The sequence below is a fragment of the Pelophylax lessonae genome (genome assembly GCF_965119305.1).
Source record: "Pelophylax lessonae genome assembly, chromosome: 7".
In the NCBI taxonomy this organism is placed as follows: Eukaryota; Metazoa; Chordata; class Amphibia; order Anura; family Ranidae; genus Pelophylax; species Pelophylax lessonae.
Genome location: NC_138774.1, coordinates 65,115,516 through 65,141,646, shown reverse-complemented (window position 1 = coordinate 65,141,646; position 26,131 = coordinate 65,115,516). Strand labels below are relative to the sequence as shown.

Sequence of the window (26,131 nt, the reverse complement as noted above, 5' to 3'; positions counted from 1 at the left end):
AGTCCGAAATCCCCACACTTAGAAGGCAGGAAGGTCTTTTGTGGCACGGGGATAAGATTTTTGTACCCGAGGGAGCCAGAGTCCAGGTTCTTAAAACTTTCCACGACCACCAGCTGGCAGGCCATTTTGGGGTCCGCAAGACATTAGAACTGATCCAACGTTCCTATTGGTGGCCCAACCTTAGACAGGACTGCAAAGACTATGTAAGTTCTTGTACGACCTGTACCCGAAGTAAAGGAAGTCTCACGCAGACTTGGGGCTTGCTAAGACCTCTGCCTGTTCCGGACCAGCCTTGGAGGATGTTGTCTATGGACTTTATTGTAGAACTGCCCCCTTCTGAAGGTTTTTCCACTATCCTGGTAGTAGTAGACCGCTTATCAAAGATGGCACACTTCCTGCCTATGGTGGGCACTCCCTCAGCCATGGACACAGCACATATCTTCATCAAGGAGATTGTAAGGCTACATGGCGTACCAAACAGTATTGTCTCGGACAGGGGGGTACAATTCACCTCTCGATTCTGGAGGGCCCTCTGCAAGGCTTTGGATATCAAGATTTGCCTATCTTCTGCCTATCACCCCCAGAGCAATGGTCAAACGGAGAGAACGAATCAAACGTTGGAACAATACCTTCGTTGTTTTTCTTCCTTCTCACAGGATAATTGGGTGGCCTTACTGCCCTGCGCAGAGTTTGCTTACAATAACTCTATTCATGCTACCACCAACCAATCCCCATTCTGGGCCAATTACGGCTTTCACCCCTCTTTTTTACCCAACTCTGTACCAGAAGCAACGGTACCCGCGGTTCAGGATAGATTAACCTTTATCCAAGAGAACTACCTAACCCTCCAGACAACCATGCGTAAAGCGCAGGAAGATTATAAGAGGTCATATGACAAGAAGAGAAAGGAGAATCCAGCCTTGAAAGTGGGGGATGAAGTGTGGCTCTCCACGGCAAACCTCAAACTACCCTGCCCATCACGGAAGTTGGGTCCAAGGTACATTGGCCCTTTCAAAATCAAGAAGGAAATCAACCCTGTAGCCTTCGAACTTTCCTTACCGGATTCCTACAGGATCCATCCTGTTTTTCATATCTCCTTGCTCAAGTCTGCCTCTTCTGGCCCTTTCTCAGGAAGGGGTGATCCACCTCCACCTCCCATCTCGGTGGGTGAGGAATTTGAGTATGCGGTAGAGGCCATCCTAGACTGCCGAAAGAGGGGAAGACAGGTCCAATACCTGATTAAGTGGAAAGGGTATTCACCTGAGGAAAGTTCATGGGAGCCTGCAAATAAAGTTCATGCCCCCAAACTTCTTAGAGAATTTTTCAACAAGCATCCTGAGAAGCAGGCCCAATTGGGCATCCGGAGGCTGCCCTTTGGGGGGGGGGCACTGTCAGGGAACTTCCCACAAGAGAGCTGGATCTTCTGCCCACACTAATGCAGTGACGCCCAGTGGCCTATTTAAACCAGCCTGCTCCAGCCATTAGTTGCTGGATGATCTTCAGCTTCCTGTTTCCTGTTTCCTGAGTTCCTGTTCCTGTTTACTTGGATTACCTGTTACCGACCCGGCTTGTCTCACCTGTCTTGTCTCTCCTCCTGGCTCCGACCATCGGCTTGTTTACCCACTCTACTTCAGTCTGCTGTTCCCGTGTATGACCCCTGGCTTGCTCCTACGGACTCCTCTACTGCTTGATGAACTGTGTTTGACCCCTTGGCTTGATCTTGACCTCGCTCTTGTCGCACGCCTGGCTACCTTCTCCAGTCACCTTCAAGGCATCCTGCATTTCAGCACGCACTACGTGTCTACAACCACCGCAGTCACCTCTTCACCGGAGCTTGCCGCAGCTGGCGACCCCTGTTCCTTTGGGCACAGCATTCCCTGTCTCCACCTCCAGGGGTGCCTTGCACTTAGCCACAAGGGAAGCCCTCTCAGCACCTCGGCCTCTGATCAGGTACGTGATAGACAAAGAGGGTACCCACAATTATTTGGGACTGTGAATGCCACTAAACACTGAAAGAAGTATACTCCGGAGTATTTAAAAGATCAGACTTAATTTATACACAGAAAAAGAAAAAATAAATATACAATAGATGCATATTCCAAACAATTTATGACTGGGTATACATCACAAATTAAAATTGCATGCAAGAACAGACCATCCTCAGCACAGAAGACTCCTAGGTACAGCTGGTGGAGAAAACCGAACAGGACCCTACGCGTTTTGGGTATAATACTCTTCTTCAGGGGTCAACCAGAGTTCAAAACACTAATTGTGCCAGGAGGAGTCCTCATATAAAGAGAGATGGGCTGTAAATTAAAACAGTAAGTATACCGAAAAAGAGGAATGCCAGGTCTAGGATAAAAGATGGCGTCCGCACGGGGTGCCCATGAGCGCCACAGTGATCCACAATTGGTCCAAAGGGGTCCTTACATAGGTGTATGGGCCAGTATTGGGTACCCAAGGCTGAACAGGTCTGTTGTAGATGAGTATTTGCGTGGCTAGAGGTCGATGGAGTAGGGTAGGAGTATCAGTCCAATATATGAAATGTATCAAAGATGGAGGTCTCTAGCCTCGTATAGGAGATGGCGGCCTCTGCCTACATGAATATACAGCATTGGTAGTACCTTTTCTTCATACTGCACTATCCTTCCTCTCCATTTCTTGGATAGTGCAAATTCTTTATTCACTCCTCTTTATTATTATAAAATTATATGTTTACTGTTTGTCCCTTTTTAACCAGTATCTCTTCTAAGATAGCTTGCTAGAGCATGTTTTTCTATTTATTTTTTATTCTTGCTTAGTAGCCTGTTTTTAATATCATTCTCTGGCACAACTCCAGTCATAAACCAAATTCCATTATCATTACACGAGTACACTAGGTGGAGTACATTTTTGTTTGTGAAGGGATCTGTGCCATATTCAAAAGAGGATATAAATATCCAGAAAGGATCCGTTGGAGGAAAGAGAACATCAGTTTTACATTGTGTCTATCTGGCAGGTAGCAGTATGGATTGGTATGCCACATATGTCCTTATGATCATCTTCTTTGTGTCCTGTATAATTCTGAGCTTCATGAAGATTGTAAAGGAGAAAGCAACACTTCCTCCAGGACCCATGCCCTTACCATTTATTGGGAACCTCCTGCAAGTCGACACAAAAGACATTGGAAGGTCACTTATGAAGGTGAGTAAGCCTGGAGAGCTCTCAGTCCTACACTGTGAAAAGGTAGTATTGTTGGTAGGTTGGGTATTGATCTCAGTGTAATTTTTTTATTTTTTGAGTTTTAACTAAAACCTTTTCTAGGACAGACATGAAAGCTGTTATTGCTACATCTCATCCTGCAAAGCTGGTTTTCTGACTGCTGAGTGCTGCTCGCCCATTCACTGGAAGCTTTGTATTCTATGAATGAATACATAGCTTTCTCTAAATGGCTGAGGCGGAGAGGCAGTGGGTGATGTCACAATCATGCTCTTATATCATGTCCTTAGGATCCATATAATTATATAACTGTTTATTTATCCTCTGAAGATGCACTTGCATTTGATATGTGAAGTCCTCATTCATATTTTTCATTTGTTTTTCTATTTTGATATTTTATTTATTTATTTATTTTTTAAATAGGTGTTAACACTGAATCATTCATTGCTAGTATTTAGCTCTGTAAACTAGCTTAGTGTTTGATTATGCATGTTTAAAAGGATGATGGGGACCATGATAGGCATGCTATAATTAAGCGCTGTTTAGCGTGAAACATGTTATCAGTCTCCTGCCTCTCACTGTATTGCTTAGTTTTTTATGATCATGTATGAATAAAGGTGGTTTTATCCACTTAATTTGTGCATATACCCTTAACAATTGTGATTTACGGTTGATCCTTTTTTTAGGATGCTGGATGGAATTTAAGAATCAAATTTCTATCTGTTCACTTGATAACCAGGTGACTCTCAAGTTTGTCCCCCTATCTGTAAATTATGTTCAAAAACAAAACCTGTTCTTGACTTGAATTTACTGTCATTCAAACAATGGGGTATTTGAGAGACTCGACAAACTCTGGTAGGTTTGAATATGGCCTCACCCAAAGCATAAATATATTGCCTATATAGCTTATCCAAAAATGGGAAAATTTTTGAAACAGTTCACCTGTATAGACAATTCCTTCTTTATAGGCCTCCATGAAGAGATTTGCAAAGGACATTCAACCGAACTGCCATCCCTTTATTCTTCTCATTATATAAGTCTTTAAAAGGAAAATAATTGCAAGTCATCACAATACACTATAATGTACAACTATGAGCAAAATATGAAGTCATGGACTTTGTGTGGACATATACAAAATTCCACTCAAAGTCCATGACTACATATTCTGTTAATAGTTGTACATGATTTGCTGGGATGTGGATATATAGCACACACAAAAAAACTAAACATAAAAGCTTGTGTAGTCGTCAATTCATTAAACCCTCAAATAAGGGGAATGGTGGTACTAACAAAGCATATCACCGCACTGTCCAATAGGACCGGGTACCTCAACAACTGAAATACTGAAAAAAATAGCAATTTTAGAGATCCCTCACGTGAGGGGTACCCTGGAGAAAAGTTGTAACAGAGGACCAACAACGGTATAAAATGCAAAAATCTATTAGAAGTGCTGGCATAAAGTGTAAATTACAAAAATGGGTGGTAAAAAACAACCCAGACATCCAGTTGAAAAAAAAAATAACCCTTGTCAAGACAAGCACATAAACTGGGCCCCAGGCACACACACATACATTCCATTCAGAATCTCTCAAAAAGCATATGGCGGTATACTTGAGTCAACATAGTGGAAATGATCCAAAATTACTTCCCAATGTATCCAACAAATGGACATAACACTGGCGTGGGTACAAAGCAAATATGCCTGCCTGGGGCCCCTTTTATGTGCTTGTCTTGACAAGGGTTATTTTGTGTTTTCCACTGGATGTCTGGGTTGTTTTTTACCACCCATTTTTGTAATTTACACTTTATACCAACACTTCTAATACATTTTTGCGTTTTATACCGTTGTTGGTCCTCTGTTACAACTCTTCTCCAGGGTACCCCTCACGTGAGGGATCTCTAAAATTGCTATTTTTTTTTATATAGCACACATAGTCTGGGTTTTTCTCCCACTTTAGACAATACACAATCACTCCATCAGATATTCTCTCTATGGTATTGAAAAATCTGACAAAATGACCTTATTTGAGAAAGTCTGTGGCCCCTGGATCAACTATTTAATGGGAACTACCTAATACATTATTGATAGCTCTGCTTTGGATCAGAAGGGGCTGTATGCCTCTGTGCCCCTCCTCCCCCCCCCCCCATCTTTTTCATTCTCTCTCTTCTCTAAGTCTTAAAAAAATGTTTTTATCTATCTTCCAACACTTTGGGAAGACTTCTTCAGAAGTGGGGGTTTGTGAAGAATTGAGATATGCAGGGTATGCGGCCTGTGGCCATAGGAGGCATAGGGAGCCTGGGTTACCTAGGAGCTGCATGTGGCTGCCCTGTGCCTTATATCTTTACACACTACCATGATGATAAGCCTGTTTAACTTAGATGAGTAATGAGTCGTTCCTAATATGCTGAGGTTGACCAGGGGGGGGGGAAACATTTTACAATTTAGACTCATTTTATATACTGGGAAGATTGTTATCATTATATTTGTAACCTTTTATTTTGTTACGAAAAGGAGATGTGTGTTACTATGTATAATGGCACTTGTAATCTCTGTCTGCTTGTATAATCTCTGAACAAACATTATTGAAAGAGAAAAATCTGAATAAGTTTCCAAACACTTTGTCACAGAAACAAGTGTTCCCACTAAAAGATTTACCATCCCTTCCTATTCTGCTGACAACTGTAAAATTATGTGACATCTGCCACTAGGACAAATAGAGAAGGTTCATCTAACCAGTAGGGACACAAAAAGCAATAAAGTTGTGACAGGTCTTCTAACCTTCTAATCTAAAACCAAAAAAAGTATGTTGCCCTTTCTTTCTAGAGAAAGCAGCACTGCCTTTATGCATGCCCTATGTATATACAGTATAGTATGTCTAAGCTAGAAGAGAAGGAGAGGGTCTGTCCATTTTAAACTTATTCTGCAGTCTTCGTAAATTTGTCTCCCTGATTTTCAGATCAGTTTCACAGTGTTGTTATAAATTAGCTTCCAGAAATCTCTTGATTTTATTTGGAAATTGCCTCTTAATGGCTGCAGGTAGTTATTGAACTATTTAGATCCATTAGTTCATATTTACTTGTATTAAAAATTAAAATGTTAAAATTGTATTTTGGTCCTAAGCATAACAAAAGAAAAATAGATAGATAGATAGATAGATAGATAGATAGATAGATAGATAGATAGATAGATAGATAGATAGATAGATAGATAGATAGATAGATAGATAGATAGATAGATAGATAGATAGATAGATAGATAGATAGATAGATAGATAGATAGATAGATAGATAGATAGATAGATAGATAGATAAAATAATACTGACTGATGTCCATTAACTTGTGGCACTGACCATGAATTTTAGCAGCTGTGGATGGAGTTTGGGTAACTTCATTATAGAGGTGAAATAGAATATCAAGACCTTTTACTAACATTGAGATTTAAGTAAACATGTAAAGTCTCCTTTCACAGCTAAAAGACAAGTATGGGCCAGTCTACAGTCTGTACCTGGGACCCAGACCTGGAATTGTTGTATGTGGATACAACGCTGTGAAGGAGGCCTTGATTGACCAGTATGAAGCATTTGGAGATAGAGGAGACTATCCTGTGTTCTTGAACTTCATTGGTGAACATGGTGAGATAATGTTGCTTTCTTTTGTCCACTAAAAGCAATTTTCTTATGGTGTCTTTGCTTGGGTCTGAAGGCCACCATGCACAGAGATTTGTATTAGTCCCAGCAGGGAAGATATTACTTTTGCAGCCATATGGCCTTTTTTACAGAGCAGCTTGCCTATCACTGCTAGATAAAATATAAATAAATAAATACGTATAAATCACAGAAGAATCTTCAAATTCACCTGAAGTGCGGACAAACTACTAGATTCCTATATCTTTTGCAGATTACAGTCACAAGGTGTCCCCATTAGAGATCCCAGTTGTGGCCTTCATCTAAAGCAAGAAAGGTCTTAGCCCTGCTGCTGCAGTCTCTAATATGTAACATTAATAAAAAAAAAAAAAACAGCTGGCAGGGTGAGATTGCCCATAACACAAGGAAAAAGACAAATTTAAAGTTGAATGTATCTAACCAGCAAGATCTATAATAGTATGAAGGATTCAACCACACCACCACAATGGTGTTACAGAGCCTTATCAGTTAAAAAAATAAATAAATAAAAGAAAAAAGGGCAGCAGTAGCTGTTTGCCTTCAGACTTTCTCTCTCTAATTAGAAATATGTACAGAGTGATACAGAATAAGAAGAAGGAGGAACATAGTGGGGTAAGTGGCTTCACTAACTTTTTCAACTGTCTTTATGCAGTTTTAGATGGTGTTTTCTGTAAACAATAGGCTGTTTTTTACACAGAACAGTTAAAAATAGCCTGGTAAACATGTCAAAAGATGACCCGAGTTCTACCTCTTAGATTAAAATAGGTACCGTAGATATGATTTTTCCTATGCTTTCTACACTGTTTAGAAAGTGAGCATCGTGTTAGATTATTTTAGAATTTTTTCTTCCTGTTCCAGCACTGGGTGTGGTGCCTTGGCATACACTGTGTGACAGCTGATTGGAGTAAAGGCACACCACCCCCCTTCACATAGGCAGGGGAAGGAAGACAAGAACTTATCAGAAGTTATCATGCTGATTACAGAGAAACAGAGCAGCAGAAAGACATGGGACTTAAGGCATTGTAGAGAGATAAACACTACAGATATATGTGCACAGGTCAATGTTCATGAATGGGGTTTACATCCACTTTATTAAAGAACAAAAAAAATGTTTACAGTAATCTGGTAAAGCTTAAGTTCTGTAACAATGTATCTAAGTGTATGAATCAGTAAAACTATCGGTGGAGCTTAGGGCACACAACGCTGTGAGTCTACAGTTCAAGCCCTAGGCTGCATTTGAATAATATGCATTTCTTTTACCTGTTTCGTAATAGGTTGTGGCTCCCATAAAACATTAGTGGCTATAATAAATCTGTTTTTTACTCTAACAGACCTTTGCTTTCACAATGGGGAGAAATGGAAGTCACTTCGACGTTTTGCTCTGCTCACGCTGAGGAACTTTGGAATGGGGAAGAGGAGTGTGGAGGAGCGGATACAAGAGGAAGCTCAGTTCCTCATCCAGGAATTAAAAAAGACAAAGGGTACAAGTCTTCTACAAATAAGAATTTATTTTGTATGTTTATTAAAGCGGTAGTAAACTCCACTTTTTATCTTGTACCTACAAGTAAGCCTACAATAAGGCTTACCTGTACGTACAGGGAATACCTCCTAAACGTGCACTGTTCAGGAGTTATCTACATATGTAGCAGGCAGTGAGGTTACTGAAACATGGACACTGCGCTCTCAATGGATGGCCCACTCAAGTATACCGTGCATCGATAAAGCTGTGCCACGACCATGACTCCCATGCAAAGGGGTGATGTCAACTCATCACGGCTCGACCATTCAATTTGTTTAAAAATTTTTATTACATTTCTTTACATACATGACAAATAAAAATATGACATTACAAAACAAAAACATAAATTTACACAAAACCATACAGATTTGGTGTCTCCAGCATATATGTTACCCTTCAACTGTTTTTCTTTTAATTCCCCTTCTTTTTCCCTCCCTTACTTCCTCCCCTCCCACCCAATCTTTACACCACCACCCAACCCCCCCCAAACAAAAAAATAAAAAATTGGATTGAATTGGCTCGGCCATTTAAACACTTGGAGCCTGCGAACCCAGAAGTAAGATCAGGTGAAGATGGAATCCCTGTGAAAGCACCCTGCTGGAGGGATCTTGTTTTTTTTAGGTAAGTCTGTCATAATGTGCTAGTATGCAGTGCAATTCTAGTACATTATGACATTGCCTGCAGGGGGGGCATTTTTTTTTTTTTTAACACGGTTTACTACCGCTTTAAGTGCATCTATAAGTCTCTAATATGCTATAGTGAAAGGACCTTTTTAAATTAAGCTGTTGCTATTTTTTTGAGATGTAATAGTTGACCTTGCCCATACCTAATTTTCAGGCTACCTACTATGCTTTAATCGCCACACTTTTGAGTATGTTTCTGTAGCATCCCTGGGAGATTAGGTCATAAGATTGACAACTAGGATCTTAGGTCATAGGAGAGAAAGCTAGAAAATGTTATAGGAAAGACATCTAATAGGTTAAGCCATAAGAAAGGCAGTTACACGATTGGGTCATTGGAGAAATAACCATATGATAAGGTACTAGCAGGGACTGCTTTGGAATTATTTCCTAAGAAAGACAGTTAGGAGATTAGGTCATAGGAGAGACAGTTAAGATATTAAGTTATGGGATAGACATATTGGTATAGCCTCTATATGAGAGGCTTAAACATAATGTTATATGAAAGAAAGCTAGAAGACTAGATCGAAGAATAGGCAGCTAGGAGATTAGGACATAGATGATACAGCTAGGGGTTTAGGTCATAGGAGTGGTAGCTAGGAGATTAGTATATAGGAGCGCTAGCAGATAATGTTAAAGTGATATTAAAGAAGAAGAAAAACTTTCTTTGTAGCTTGTACCTATAGGTAAGCCTATGATAAGGCTTATCTATAGGTACTATAAATCTCTCCTAAGCATGCACCGTTTAGGAGATATTTACTTTGCGTGCAGCCAGTGGCATCACTGGCGCATGCGCTCTGAAGGAACGGCCTCCCGTGCCGTTCCTTCAGAGCCCTGTGCCGTGAGCGGCGACTCCCGTGCACATGAACAGGATTGACGTCATCGCAGCTCCGGCCAAAAAGATGGTGAGAGGCCACAAACCCAGAAGGAAGACGGCTGAACATGTCGGCCGTGTCATGTCACCAGTGAGAGGACGGCACTGCGGGGGCTTCGTTCTAAAGTAAGCATTTCATAATGAGCTAGTACAGTATGCAATGTATACTAGCTCATTATGCCTTTGTCTTTCAGGTTTTTTTTTTTTCTGATGTTTACAACCTCTTTAAAGGTTCTTTTTTTTTTTTAAATAAAAACATGGTATACTAATGGTCTCAAGTAAGTTTAGGGGGGGTTCTGTAAAATTTCCTTATAGTGGTCTACATATCAGACCTAAAAGAAAGGCCGCTAAGGAGGAAAGAATAGGGACAGTGGGGAACTATGTAAAACATCCTCTTGGTACCCTTGGGTGTCCCCAGTGGAGGATTTATTTCCTTGTTGCGGAGGGGACAGTTCCCTACCTTTTCACTTTCAGTGACAATGGTACTGGTGATTCTCCCCAATGAGAGCATAGACAGCAAAAAGAAGTTGACAGAGAGCATATGTGTAGAAAAGAGGAAGTGATTGGCGCTGCCAGATATAGGATAAGGGAATGGAAATTTATAAATATACTTCCTAGTGGTGATGGGTCACTCTTCTGATGTGGGACACGTGGTATATTTAGAGATATAGAATGTACAGAATGAAAAAAGGATTATACATGAATAATTATGTATGACATATGTACTACCAATATACATGCAATGTATTTGCGTGCATCTGCCTCTATGTGACAAAAAAGTGTACCCAAGTAGCAAAAAAGTGCTAAGTGTCACAAATGTGAACACTCTCCGTGGATGTGTAGAATCCTAAACGTAAAAGATTTTGTTGTGTGTGTGCGTCCGTGTTATATATAAATAAGAAACCTAAAAGTTATAAATCAATTAGTGTAGTAGTAAAATGTATATTGTAATAATAAGCAATGTGCAATAATAAATAATTAGTGGGGTGTAGGCAAGTGCATATGAATCCCAAGTCTCAAATAGTATACAGAAATAAATGTGTCCCCCGTATCTCAAAATACATAAATACGTGCAAATCCAACGATAAATATGTGCAAAGCCAGCAATATAAATTAATATAACTGCAAATATGTGCAAAACCAGCAATATAGATGAATATAACTGCATGTATGTGCAATGTGCAGTAATAAATAATTGGCGGGGTGTTATCATATGCATATGAATCCCAAAAATCAAGTACTATACAGAAATAAAAGTGTCCCCCACATCTAAAAATAGATAAATAAATATATGCACATACGCTAATAATATGTATAACTCCAATTTAGCAATAAATATGTGCAAAACCAGCAATATAAATTAATATAACTGCCTACATGCAGATACAGCAATAAAAATCAGCAGTAAATATGTGCAAAAACAGCAATATAAATTCATATAACTACATATATGCAGATCCAACAATTCTGTAAAACATGCAATCAAGATTGGTGAGAAAGTGTCCAAAAAATTCCTGGTGATATAGAGTTCATAAGGAAAATATTAGGGTGCTCTTTTTTGCAATAGCCCGGAGTGCCGTGAATGGGCGAAAGGTAAGGTGCTCCCCCTTTCCTGAGGTCCCGCGCTTACCAGAATTGGGTACCCCTACAGGGGTGGATCGCAGGTCGATATTGGGGATCGCTCCCATGCACCAGCAATCAGGTCTCTGCTCTTATCCTTCCTCCCTCAGTTCGGTCTCACTCCAAATAGCTAGGTAGTGGCTTGCAGCATCAATGTCAAAAAGGAAATAGCCAGAACATTCCCCGGGTATGTGAAAGGAAAAATGCCTCCAATAGTGAAAAATCGCTTACAAATTCTTTATTTAAGTAAAAATAGACAAGTACTCACATAGTCAATGTACAAACAGCGCGTCCGTATGGCATAGGAGCCGCAACCTCCTCTCTTGCGGTGCGCGCCTAGAGACAACATGCGTTCCAACCACCGGATGTGCGTTCCAAGCCTCCGGATCGATAGACGGAAGTGATGTGGTTACGCTCTCGGCGCGTTTCGTCACACTGACGTCATCTGGAGTAGCGTCGACCACGTCCATTCTGTCTTCCTATATGCCAAGTGGTTACCAGGCAACCCGGCCAGGGCGTGCTCAATTAACTGCCCATCAGCCAATCGTAAAAGGAATACTCCTTGCATCATTTGTTGCCGAGTAGATTTATCAGGATAAAAAGAAAAAGACAAGAGAAAATTAGATAGAAAGAAAATGACCAATCGAAGTCTGCTAATTCTGACGTTCAATGTTGCCAGGCAGATTCTAGATAGACTAGTCGTTGGAACCCGGAATTGGATTTAAAAAACGTATGCACGTCCTAAAAAGCTTATAATGATTCTATTGGGACAAGCGATGTTGTTATCAATCGGAGGAGCCTTCACACAAAAAAGGGGCATAGTAAATTCATGTCATATTTTTTCATCATAAGAAGGGAACTAACATGGGCCTTTACATATCAATGTGTATCATGGCTACAATTTTTGTATATATAATTGTACTGTAAGGGGGAGGTATAAAGAATTATTAAAATAAATACTATTAGTGACCATCGTTAATTATCTGACACATATAATTAAGGCAAAAAAGGGGCATATTGGTATGGCCATCCATGCTTAAGACACTATATATTAAAAATTGTTCTTATTCTATAAAAAATGTAATAGATTAATTTAAGAGCCAGCGGACTGGTAGACACTTGTTCTCCTTCTATTCTTGCTTCATAGCATATTACACATTGCTATACATTATTAGGGCCTAGTTGCATTAAGAATTACTATAATATGTATGTATTTGTCAATGTGCTCACCTAATACATCCATTGCCATTACATATGGTGCTGTCCTCCAAATACATATATAACTATCATTTAAAAATATAAATTACATCAGTTCCATAAATAAGTAACATCTATAGATAAAACCACCCAGTTTATAATACTATCCTTGTCCATGTATTAACTGGGTACATAATGTGTGACCAGGAAGGGATATAAAAAAAAAAATGTATATGTAGATGGAGTAATGCTGTGCAGATGTAGTTCTTGGGAAAAATCCATACTTTATATTAAAGCATGTATATGACCAGTGTCTTATAGGAGTATATGTGCAAATGGGAATCATGGATATTTACTTAAAACTTAATTGTAGAGGTTGGTAATAAGGAGCTATAGCAATTGTATATAAAATAAGGATATGATAAAAATATAGAGGGTGTCGAAATGTCCTAAAAATTCTCACATTTAAATTGACCCATTAAAAACTGAAAAACCTTAAAACTTATTGTGGAAATTGATAATAAGGGGGTGTGGCAGTTATATGTAAAATACGGTATATATAAGGATACAGTAAAAATATGGAGGGTGTAGAAATATATCTCAAAAAAATTATAAAATTCCTTCACATTTAAGTAGGCCCATTTGAAAACCTAAAATTAGATGAGATAAATATATATTTATTCATATTTTTATGAAATATAAAAAATGGTAAAAATGTATAAAAATATTTATAAATTAGAAATAAAACAATTAAGATCTATGTCAAGATTCAACCCTCCAGGCTGAAGTGATTCTAATTGATAGATCCATTTTGTCTCATTTTTAGAAATTTTCCTGGTTTTATTTTCCCCCCGCCAATGTTCTTTTATGGTGTCAATCCCGTAGAATAATAGTCCTCTAGGGTTTTTATTATGTGTTTCCAAAAAAATGTCTTGATAAACTATGTTTAGGGAAACCCTTTTTGATGTTCTTTATGTGTTCCCTTATGCGTACATACAATGGTCGGGTGGTTCTGCCCACGTATTGCCGCTGGCATGGGCACTCTATGATGTAAGTAACGTGTGTACTGGAACACGTTATTAATTAGTTAATTTTGAACTTTCTTTTGTTCACATAGGATCTAAATTCAGTCATCTTCTTGGGTTGTAATGTGTTGTTTCTGCAGGCCAGACACCTCCGACATCGTATAAACCCTTTCATATCTGGAAAGATCTTAATTTGTTTTGATGGGTCTATTACGTTGTGGACCAATCTATTTCTAAGTGCTGGTGCTTTCCGATAAATAAACTTTGGTTTACTGGGTAAAATCTTTGCCAAAGTTCTATCTGATTTTAACCGGTTGCCGACCGCCGCACGACTATATACTGCGGCGGTCAGCCCCGGCCAGGCAGAGTGACGTATCGGTACGTCACTCGCCTGTCACTGACTTGCGAGCCTATAGCGAGCGGGCGCGCGCCCGCCGAGGCGCGCGCCCGCCGCGGCTCGTTCACAGGTAAGTCAGTGCGTGTGACCGGCGGACTCGATGTCCGCCGGCCACACTACGATCGCTCCTGTGAAGGGAGAAAGACAGAGCAGCTTGTGTAAACAAGCTGCCTGTCAGTTCTCCCTGTGTAAAAGTAAAGATCTGACCGTTCTACTATGTAGAACGGTTGATCTTTGCTTTTACACCAATAGCAATGTCCCTACACAGTAGAAAGCACGCCCCTAGGACACACTTAACCCCTCCCTTCCCAATAAAGTTAACCCCTTCCCTGCCAGTGTCATTTTTGCAGTAACAGTGCATATGTATAGCACTGATTACTGCAGTAATGTCACTGGTAACCCCAAAAGTGTCAAAAATGTCAGTCAAGGGTCCGATCTGTCCGCCGCAATGTCGCAGTACCGAAAAAAAATCGCAGATCGCCGCCATTACGCGTTAAAAAAAAAAACACCAAAAATGACAAAAATCTTTCTCTTTGTTAGTAAACGCGATAACTTTTGCGCAAACCAATCAAAATACGCTTTTTGCGATTTTTTTTACCAAACATAGGTAGCATAAAACAAATTGGCCGAAAAATGTTAAAAAATTTTGATTTTTACTTTTTTTTTTGGGGAATTTCATATAAAAAAATGTGAAAAATATTGTTATTTTTGCAAAATTTACGCTCTTTTTTTGTTTATAGCGCGTGATCAAAAAATCGCACAGGTGATCAAATACCACCAAAAGAAAGCTCTGTTTGTGGGAAAAAAAGGACGTCAAATTCGTTTAGGTACAGCGTCGCACGACCGCGCAATTGTCCGTTAAAGTCACGCAGTAAAAAATCGCAAAAAAACCCCTGGTCCTTTAGCAGCCAAATCCTCCGGGGCTTAAGTGGTTAAAATGGGCCAATATTTCTTAAAAATGTTTTCCATTTGTTTATGTTGATTGTTAAAACCTGTGATAAAAGCATAATCAAACTCATTATTTCTATTTCTTGGTTTTTCTGTGAGTAATTCATCCCTCCGCATATTCTTGACTGTTTTTCGTTGTTTCTAATGTCTTCCTATCGTATCCTTTTTCTATAAATTTCTCAGTCAGTATTTCCGCTTGTGTTTCATATTCCTCAATTTTGCCACAGTTTCTTCTCAGCCTCATATACTGCCCCTTGGGTATATTTTGCTTCCACTTAGGGTGGTGGCAACTTGATGTGGGGATATACCCATTCTTGTCGGTCGGTTTAAAAAAAGGACGTTAAACATCAAGAATTTTTTTAGTCTGAAGGGGACACAGAGCCAGGCAACTAACACGCATTTTAAACACACAAGTCTTAGAAATCGGTCGACTTTTAATCCAAAAGTACCTAATAATGAGTGTACTAACGCTTTCAAAAAAATGGTGGAGCACGAAATAAGGAATCTCAATATAGAAAGTAAGGACAACAAAAGAATTTGGAAAACCATAAAAAAGTTGGAGGAGAACAAACAAGTGGTCATCTGCTCTGCGGACAAAGGTGGAGGTCTGGTAATCCTGAAAAAGGAAGACTATGAGGAGGAGATGAATAATTTATTAATGACTCCGGATACCTACCAGAAATTGAGATCCAACCCCACCAGGGAGTATAGGAAAAAACTAGTGAGCTACATAAAGAAGGGGAAGGACTTGGGAATTTTAACAGATAAAGAAGCGGAATATCTAATTCCATCCTCATCTAAAACACCGGTAATGTACTATCTCCCCAAGATCCACAAACGATTGGGAAAACCCCCGGGTAGACCCATTATAAGTGGGATCGACTCACTATTTTCAAGGCTGGGGGAATATCTTGACCAATACCTCCAACCTTTGGTACCAGAGGGGAAATCCTACTTGAAAGACAGCGTACAACTCATTAGGGAATTACAAGACCTGGAAGTCGATGACCAATGCCTTTTAGTCACAGTGGATGCAAATTCATTGTACACGAGCATCAAGCAAAAAGACGAAATAAAGGAGTAAAGAGAGCCTTACATGAGGACTCCAATCTTAAACAAGCTCAAATTGATTATATTTTAGAAGGGCTACAATTGGCAATGTCTAGTAATTACTTCTGGCATTCGAACACTTTTTATGTCCAAACAAGGGGCGTTGCAATGGGGGCAAGATATGCCCCAAGCGTGGCTAATTTATTTATGAACTTAGAAGACGAACTTATTTATATCACGCAAATATCCTATTTAGGTTTTTAATACAGATATATAGACGATATTATTATGGTATGGAAGGGACCACAACACACATCAGATGCTTTTATTAAGGAACTGAACAGCAACAGGTAAGGTATCAAATTCACGGGAAACCAGGATCCAACACAAGTTGATTTTTTAGACCTACAGATTTTTGAAGAAAATGGTAAATTGACCACAAGGACTTTTTTTAAACCGACCGACAAGAATGGGTATATCCCCACATCAAGTTGCCACCACCCTAAGTGGAAGCAAAATATACCCAAGGGGCAGTATATGAGGCTGAGAAGAAACTGTGGCAAAATTGAGGAATATGAAACACAAGCGGAAATACTGACTGAGAAATTTATAGAAAAAGGATACGATAGGAAGACATTAGAAACAACGAAAAACAAAGTCAAGAATATGCGGAGGGATGAATTACTTACAGAAAAACCAAGAAATAGAAATAATGAGTTTGATTATGCTTTTATCACAGGTTTTAACAATCAACATAAACAAATGGAAAAACTTTTTAAGAAATATTGGCCCATTTTAAAATCGGATAGAACTTTGGCAAAGATTTTACCCAGTAAACCGAAGTTTATCGGAAAGCACCAGCACTTAGAAATAGATTGGTCCACAACGTAATAGACCCACCAAAATAAATTAAGATCTTTCCAGATATGAAAGGGTTTATACGATGTCGGAGGTGTCTGGCCTGCAGAAACAACACATTACAACCTAAGAAGATGACTGAATTTAGATCCAATGTGAACAAAAGAAAGTTCAAAATTAATGAATTAATAACGTGTTCCAGTACACACGTTACTTACATCATAAAGTGCCCATGCCAGCGGCAATACGTGGGCAGAACCACCCGACCATTGTATGTACGCATAAGGGAACACATAAAGAACATCAAAAAGGGTTTCCCTAAACATAGTTTATCAAGACATTTTTTGGAAACACATAATAAAAACCCTAGAGGACTATTATTCTACGGGATTGACACCATAAAAGAACATTGGCAGGGGGGAAATAAAACCAGGAAAATTTCTAAAAAGGAGACAAAATGGATCTATCAATTAGAATCACTTTAGCCTGGAGGGTTGAATCTTGACATAGATCTTAATTGTTTTATTTCAAATTTTTAAATAATTATTTTTATACCTTTTTACCATTTTTTTATATTTCATAAAAATATGAATAAATATATATTTATCTCATCTAATTTTAGGTTTTCAAATGGGCCTACTTAAATGTGAAGGAATTTTATAATTTTTTTGAGATATATTTCTACACCCTCCATATTTTTACTGTATCCTTATATATACCGTATTTTACTTATAACTGCCACACCCCCTTATTATCAATTTCCACAATAAGTTTTAAGGTTTTTCAGTTTTTAATGGGTCAATTTAAATGTGAGAATTTATAGGACATTTCGACACCCTCTATATTTTTATCATATCCTTATTTTATATGCAATTGCTATAGCTCCTTATTACCAACCTCTACAATTAAGTTTTAAGTAAATATCCATAATTCCCATTGCACATATACTCCTATAAGACACTGGTCATATACATGCTTTAATATAAAGTATGGATTTTTCCCAAGAACTACATCTGCACAGCATTACTCCATCTACATATACATTTTTTTTTTATATCCCTTCCTGGTCACCCATTATGTACCCAGTTAATACATGGACAGGGATAGTATTATAAACTGGGTGGTTTTATCTATAGATGTTATTTATTTATGGAACTGATGTAATTTATATTTTTAAATGATAGCTATATATGTATTTGGAGGACAGCACCATATGTAATGGCAATGGATGTATTAGGTGAGCACATTGACCAATACATACATATTATAGTAATTCTTAATGCAACTAGGCCCTAATAATGTATAGCAATGTGTAATATGCTATGAAGTAAGAATAGAAGGAGAACAAGTGTCTACCAGTCCGCTGGCTCTTAAATTAATCTATTATATTTTTTATAGAATAAGAACAATTTTTAATATATAGTGTCTTAAGCATAGATGGCCATACCAATATGCCCCTTTTTTGCCTTAATTATATGTGTCAGATCATTAACGATCAACACTAATAGTATTTATTTTAATAATTCTTTATATCTCCCCCTTACAGTACAATTATATATACAAAAATTGTAGCCGTGATACACATTGATATGCAAAGGCCCATGTTAATTCCCTTCTTATGATGAACAAATATGACATGAATTTACTATGCCCCTTTATCGTGAAGTGACAGAATTCTCACAAAATCTAGTTAGCGGCGAAAAGAGAAGGTAGGGCTATAGCGATTTTGGGATGGGCTATAAAGATATAGCCACATGGAGCTAAAATAGGATGCATAAGAGGGCGCACTGTGTATTTTTAGGTTTTACTTCCTGGTGTCGGCTCTTCAGCCCAAGGATTATTTCCACCGTCCTGTATGCTGAAAGTAAGTCCAGGAGCTGTTAGAAAAGCAGACATTTACCAGACCTGGCCACACGGGTGGTGCATTTGGGGGACTGTGTGAGCGAAACTGAGCTGGCCCATTGGAAATTTTGAATCATGATGCCTCTTGTGTCTGTATGAGCGCATTTAGTTATCTCCTATCGGTACTACAGGCGATATATTTACCAGCATCTGGTAAGCAGCTTATATGTTGGTGGAGGATTGATCACTCTGGGTGGATTGCACATCTTTTTTCAATTGTTCACTGTGTGTCACATCCCCTGATTGGGCTTATGGACTTTTATTTAAAACTTTATTTACATATTTTTTTCACCATATTATTCATTGTATTTCTGATCTCTATTCATTCACCTTTTTTGGTACTGAGTTAATATATGTTGATCATTTATTGGAGCACATGATTGCACAATCTAGTTGTGTTTTTGAGACTAGTTATTTATATCTTTTTTCCCTTAACGCAGCTTGTTTATTTACCCTGTATAAAGCGCACTCCTGAACCGCACATTCCTGAACTCTGCACTCTGTATATAGCACACTCCTGAACTCTGCACTCTGTACACAGCGCATTCCTGAACCCTTCACTCTGTACATTGCGCATTCCTGAACCCTTCACTCTGTATGTAGCGCATTCCTGAACTCTTCACTTTGTACATACTATACTCTTAACTTCTGATGGTGGAGAGCTCTTGACATCTGATGTATGGGGTGCTCTGGGTGTCTGTTTATAACTATTTGATTTATATCATCTTGTGGAAGATACCAGCAATGTGTGACACTCCTTTTTGGACTTGCATTATCTGGTACAGCAGTGTGAGTGGGCTCCATGCTGGTCTGCACCTGCCCTTCACAGCACTGCAATGGTAAAATAATATGGCAGGTGAAGCAGTAAACTTTGGATATACTGACCAATTCCATGTCACTTTACAGAGGTATAGGGACCCAAAAACTACAATCAAATCACCCCAAAATGTCCAAGAAAAGAAAAGTTGATGCAGAGGGAAGGCAATTTAATGAGAGATGGGAAAGTGAATACATGTTTGTACTTGATGGAGACAAGCCGGTATGTATTATTTGCTACGAAGCAGTGGCAGTGATGAAGGAATACAATTTACGCCGGCACTTTGAGACCAAACATGGAGCCAAATATGCTAACCTTAGCCACCAAGAAAAGCAACAAAAGGTCCAGGAATTAAAAGGCAGACTGCATTCTCAACGAAATATTTTTGCAAAAATGACAGCAAAAAATGATGCAGCAGTGAAAGCCAGCTTTCTTGTGGCTGAAGAAATTGCGCGGGCTTCAAAGTGCTTTTCAGAAGGTGCATTTGTAAAGCAGTGTATGCTAAAGGTATGTGAGCAGGTGTGCCCTGAGCAGAGACAGGCTTTTAACAATGTCAGCTTGTCAAGAAACACTATCACAGACCAGGTCAGGGACCTAGCATGTAACCTTACAACACAGCTGGCTGAAGAAACATGCAGTTATCTTGCGTTTTCATTTGCTGTTGACGAAAGCACCGACAATACTGATACAGCTCATCTAGCCATTTTTGTTAGAGGTGTGAAGGGCGACTCGTCTGTCAGTGAGGAGCTCTTGGATGTGGTCGCTATGCAAGGGACAACAACTGGGAGGGACATCTTCAACGCAGTGGAGGAATCCATAAATAAAATGAAATTACCTTGGGAAAAGTTGGTGGGGCTTACTACTGATGGAGCACCTGCAATGTGTGGAGAGAGAATAGGCTTGGTTGGACTGTTAAAAGAGAAAATGAAAATAAGTAACTGCCACACACAGCTGATAACTTATCACTGCATTATCCACCAAGAAGCTCTGTGTGGCAAGGTTCTGGAACTGGATAACATAATGTCCACGGTCACGAAAACAGTGAACTTTCTTCATGCACGGGGCCTGAATCATCGCCAGTTCCAACAATTTTTGAAGGAGGTGGGCACGGAACATACAGATGTGCCATACCATACCGATGTAAGGTGGCTGAGTAGGAGCGATGTTCTCAAGAGATTTTTTGAGCTTTTGGAAGAAATTGCTCTTTTTATGCAAAGTAAAGGGAAGCCCTTGCCTGAACTGTCAGATCCAAATTGGCTGTGTGATTTTGCCATGCTATGTGACATAACAGAGCATCTCGCCCAACTGAATCTGAGGCTGCAGGGCCGCAAACAAGTCATAACGGCAATGTATGATGCAATCACAGCTTTCCAGGAGAAACTGCGCCTATGGAAGTCACAGCTTGAAAAAGAAAGTCTTGCCCACTTTACTATCTGTCATAGCATCTCAACCAAATTCCCAGGTGCTTTTTCATGTGCTCGATTGGCTACCAAAGTGAACCGTCTGATTGATGAATTTAACCAACGCTTTTCTGACTTTAAGGAACAACACTTAACCTTTAGCAGCTTTGCCAATCCCTTCAACATCCATGTTGACAGTGCACCACATCATCTTCAGATGGAATTAATAGAACTTCAGTGCAACAGTAGCCTGAGAGCAAAGTTCCAGGATGTGGCAGTCGACGACTTTTACCGTCTCCTCCCCCCTGATTTGATGCCACAGCTCCGACTTCAAGCTGCCCGTGTTCTGTCCATGTTTGGGAGCACCTATCTATGTGAACAGATGTTTTCAATCATGAATCTGAACAAGACCAAGCTTAGATCACGCATCACTGATGATAACCTCCATGCTGTTTTGCGGATTGCTACAGCACAAGACCTAAAGCCAGACATTGATGGACTGACCTCAGGAAAACGGTGTCAGTCATCCAGTCAGAAAAGTTGAACAAAGTTAATGCCTTGTGTTTGCCATATGTGAAATAAACAGTGCTTGGCAATATTTGTATGTTTAAAAAAATGTACTTTCTGTTACCAAAACGAATTGTTCAATAAATTGTACAATAATTGTATTTTTGAATATCGGCTTGCCATTATTACTTCTAAGCTTCTGCTTTCATGGTTAGTTATTACTTCAATTATTACTAAAACCAGTAATAATCGAACGCAGTTACAATTATTTATGATAATACAGAGTGGACACATAGTCCTACAGATACCACCGGCCCCTTGAGGGCAACTATACTGCTGATGCGGCCCCCGATTAATTTGAGTTTGACACCCCTGATGTAGGCAGTTATATTAATTTATATTGCTGGTTTTGCACATATTTACTGCTAAATTGGAGTTATACATATTATTAGCGTATGTGCATATATTTATTTATCTATTTTTAGATGTGGGGGACACTTTTATTTCTGTATAGTACTTGATTTTTGGGATTCATATGCACATGTTTACACCCCACCAATTATTTATTACTGCACATTGCACATACATGCAGTTATATTAATCTATATTGCTGGTTTTGCACATATTTGCAGCTAAATTAATTTATATTGCTGGCTTTGCACATATTTATTGTTGGATTTGCACGTATTTATGTATTTTGAGATACGGGGGACACATTTATTTCTGTATACTATTTGAGACATGGGATTCATATGCACTTGCCCACACCCCACTAATTATTTATTATTGCACATTGCTTATTATTGCAATATACATTTTACTACTACACTAATTGATTTATAACTTTTAGGTTTCTTATTTATATATAACACGGACGCACACACACAACAAAATCTTTTACGTTTAGGATTCTACACATCCACGGAGAGTGTTCACATTTGTGACACTTAGCACTTTTTTGCTACTTGGTCTACACTTTTTTGTCACATAGAGGCAGATGCACGCAAATACATTGTATGTATATTGGTAGTACATATGTCATACATAATTAATCATGTATAATCCTTTTTTCATTCTGTACATTCTATATCTCTAAATATACCACGTGTCCCACATCAGAAGAGTTACCCATCACCACTAGGAAGTATATTTATAAATTTCCATTCCCTTATCCTATATCTGGCAGCGCCAATGACTTCCTCTTTTCTACACATATTTGATGCATCCCTTTTAGGGTTGCATTTTTGAGGTGGGCTGCAGCCATAGTTGGTAGTTTTAGCTTTTTATCTTAAGCGCAGATTCTTTTAGCTTTTTTCTGACAGAGAGCATAGCCTTACCCTATTCTATTCAGAACTAAAAAAAAAGGTTTTGCTTAGAGATGCCCTTTAAGTTAGGAAAGAAAGAGGATGGTGAGGAGTCCCAACGCTACATATATGGAAGGAAGAATAAGGGTTCTGAAAACAGAAGAGGATGATAACACTGTGGGAATTGGTTTTGGGGATTACAGACAGATGGTGGGGTAAATAGGAAGTGGACATTTTGAAGATTACAGTGAGGCAGTGTACTATCCATAAGAGAGGATGAAGGCCCAGACATTGTGGTGATACATAGGCTGCATAGGGTAGAATGGATGAGGGGGGGATGAATAGGGTCAATATATAGTATGCATGCTTGGTTTACCAATGGACTGATGGGATTGGTGAATATAGACTCTGTAAGAAACTAATGAATGTGTCATTACTGTGTAAACAGAGAAAGTAAATAACGCTGATGTGTATAACTTTATTCCTAGGGGCTCCAATGAATCCTTCCTTATACTTTGCTCGAACAGTCTCCAATGTGATCTGCTCTATCGTATTTGGCAGTCGATTTGATTATGAAGACAAAAGACTGTTGGCCATAGTTGAGAGCATTTATAATAACTTCCTTATCATGAGCAGCACTTGGGGGACGGTGGGTATGAAGAGGATGACTCTATTCTCAAGTATAAGTCCTCAATCACACTGGCAATTAAAATGGTTTGTGAAGGCAACATATGAAAATTTTTTCAGAAGATTGCTAATGGTTAACATAATGATCAGAGATCTAACTCACTCATTAAGTCATCCATCAAACTCTGACTTCATAATCCACTGACCTTACCAACGGTGGTGATACGCTGTAAAGCAATGACAAAGGGAAGAAGAAGAAGGCAGTGGAAGGCACTGCAGTTATGGACACTAAGCCCAGCAAGAGGGTGGAACTGCTCAAGGGGCATATATCATGCAGTTTATTTATTCTGATTAAAACCCACTGACAGGGTGACTTGATGATGTTTATTAGCACTAGGGTGACAATTTTTCACACGTTTATTCAGGTTCTTAGATAGACATAATGGGGAGGAATGACTAAAACTGGAGCGTGCAAAATCTGGTGAACCTTTGCAGAGAAACCAATTAGCTTCCAGGTTTTATTGTCAAAGCTAATTAAACAAGCTGAAGTTAGAAGCCGATTGGATACCAGGCAGAGCTGCACCAGATTCAGAGTGCTCCAGTTTTAGTAAATCTCCTCTAATCTGTCCTAACCCATGTCATAAGAATATGGTGTTTTGATTAAGATGACTGGGTCATCTAGCAGTGTTAATTTCGTAAACAAAAATATGAAAACAGAATAAAAATGTCAGAGAGGGACTTTACCCACCTGAACTTCCACTTTCCTCAGAGCTCCGCCTGTCTGTTAAAGCCCCAGCCCCCTGATTCTGTCGGCAAGTTGTATTGGCAGAGAGACGCAGGCTCCCATCAATCATTTCCCTTTCCTATGCAGTTCCACACATTACAATCTTTCAAACTATCTCTTTGGCGTCCTCTGCTTGCCTTTTCTTTATTGGCAACACGATTCCATCCCAAGCCTATAGTAATAGCACATTAAAGTTTAAACATGTATTGCACTATTGCACCACATAGGAATAAGTAGGGGACATCTACTAAGCTATTATTTAATGTTAATTTATTCAGGTAATATGTGCACTGGCATTTCAGCCAATACAGTTTAAAGTTGTTCGTTTTTTTTATATTTTAAAGTTGTACTTCTGCTTGTCAAAAAGCACTATTTTTTTTTTTTTTTTTTATGAAACTTGGTTTTACTTTTAAAGATGTTATAAGGTTGGGAAAATTAATTATTTGATCCCCAGCAGATTTTTTAAGTTTGCCCACTTACAAAGAAATTCATGATCTATAATTTTTTATCGTAGGTGTATTTTAAATGATAGAGACAGAATATCAACCAAAAATTCAGAAAAAACACATGATACAAATGTTATAAATTGAGTTGCATTGATTCTGGCTCCCACAGATTAGTCCTGTCAATTTAAGAAGGCGTTCCTAACAACAACTCATTATGTGTATAAAAGACACCTGTCCACAGAATGTCTTTCTTCCATTCAAACCCACAATCATGGGCAAGACCAAAGAGCTGTCAAAGAACATCAAGGATGGGATTGTAGACCTGCACAAGGCTGGAATGGGCTACAAGACCATCATCAAGAAGCTTGGTGAGAAGGAGACAACAGTTGGAGCGATTATTCCCAAATGGAAGAAATACTAAATAACCAACAATCGCCCTTGGTCTGGAGCTCCATGCAAGACTTTGCATCACTGGGTAAGGATGATCATAAGAAAAGTGAGGGATAAGCCCAGAACTACACGGGAGGAGCTTGTGAATTATCTCAAGGCAGTTGGGACCACAGTCACCAAACAAACCATTAACCATATTGTAACACAATATGCCGCCATGGATTGAAATCTTGCATCGCCCGCAAGGTCCCTCTGCTCAAAAAGGCACATGTACAGGCTGTAGTACTGAACATGTACTGAAGTTTGCCAATAAAAATCTAAATGATTAAGAGAAGGATTGGGAAAAAGTGCTGTGGTCAGATGAGGCCAAAATTTAGCTCTTTGGCATTAACTCGACTCGTCATGTTTAGAGGAAGAAAAATGCTAACTAAGACCCTAACAATACCATCCCTACAGTCAAGCACTGAGATGAAAACATTATGCTTTGGGGCTGTTTCTCTGCTAAAGGTACAGGCCAACTTTGCCAAACTAAGGGGCCAATTGACGGAGCCATGTATTGTAAAATCTTGAACAAGAACCTTCTTCCCTTAGCCAGAACACTAAAGATGGGTCGTGGATGGGTCTACCAGCATGACAGTGATCAGAAACATACCGCCAATGCAACAAAGGAGGGACTCAAGAAGAAGCACATTAGGGTCATGGAGTCTGCAGCTTAACTGCCTGTTATTACCCCCCCCCCCCTTCCCAGCCATCCATGTTAAAGAAGCCTAAATGTGGCTTTCATCAGATATTCACTGGTGATCAATCAGTCACTGTCATTTAAAACACATGTACCAGAAAGATTCACCTAAAAAAATGTTTGATGAGTTTCAAATTGACTGTTTTGTAAATATGTTTTAGTGCCACTACTGTAAGACCTCTATTA

At 39.1% G+C, this 26,131-nt stretch overlaps 1 protein-coding gene across 1 annotated transcript in view; it reads left to right on the top strand.

Annotated features, from left to right (window-relative positions):
• Positions 1-2,923: 2,923 nt before the first annotated feature.
• Positions 2,924-26,131, top strand: part of LOC309559483 (cytochrome P450 2F3-like) — a 53,100-nt gene continuing 29,892 nt past the window's right edge. The window contains exons 1-4 of the mRNA XM_082262757.1: positions 2,924-3,183; positions 6,669-6,831; positions 8,193-8,342; positions 23,448-23,608. Of these exons, the coding sequence (XP_082118883.1) occupies positions 3,007-3,183; positions 6,669-6,831; positions 8,193-8,342; positions 23,448-23,608 (651 nt within the window). The 5' untranslated portion in view covers positions 2,924-3,006. The remainder of the gene's footprint in view (positions 3,184-6,668; positions 6,832-8,192; positions 8,343-23,447; positions 23,609-26,131) is intronic.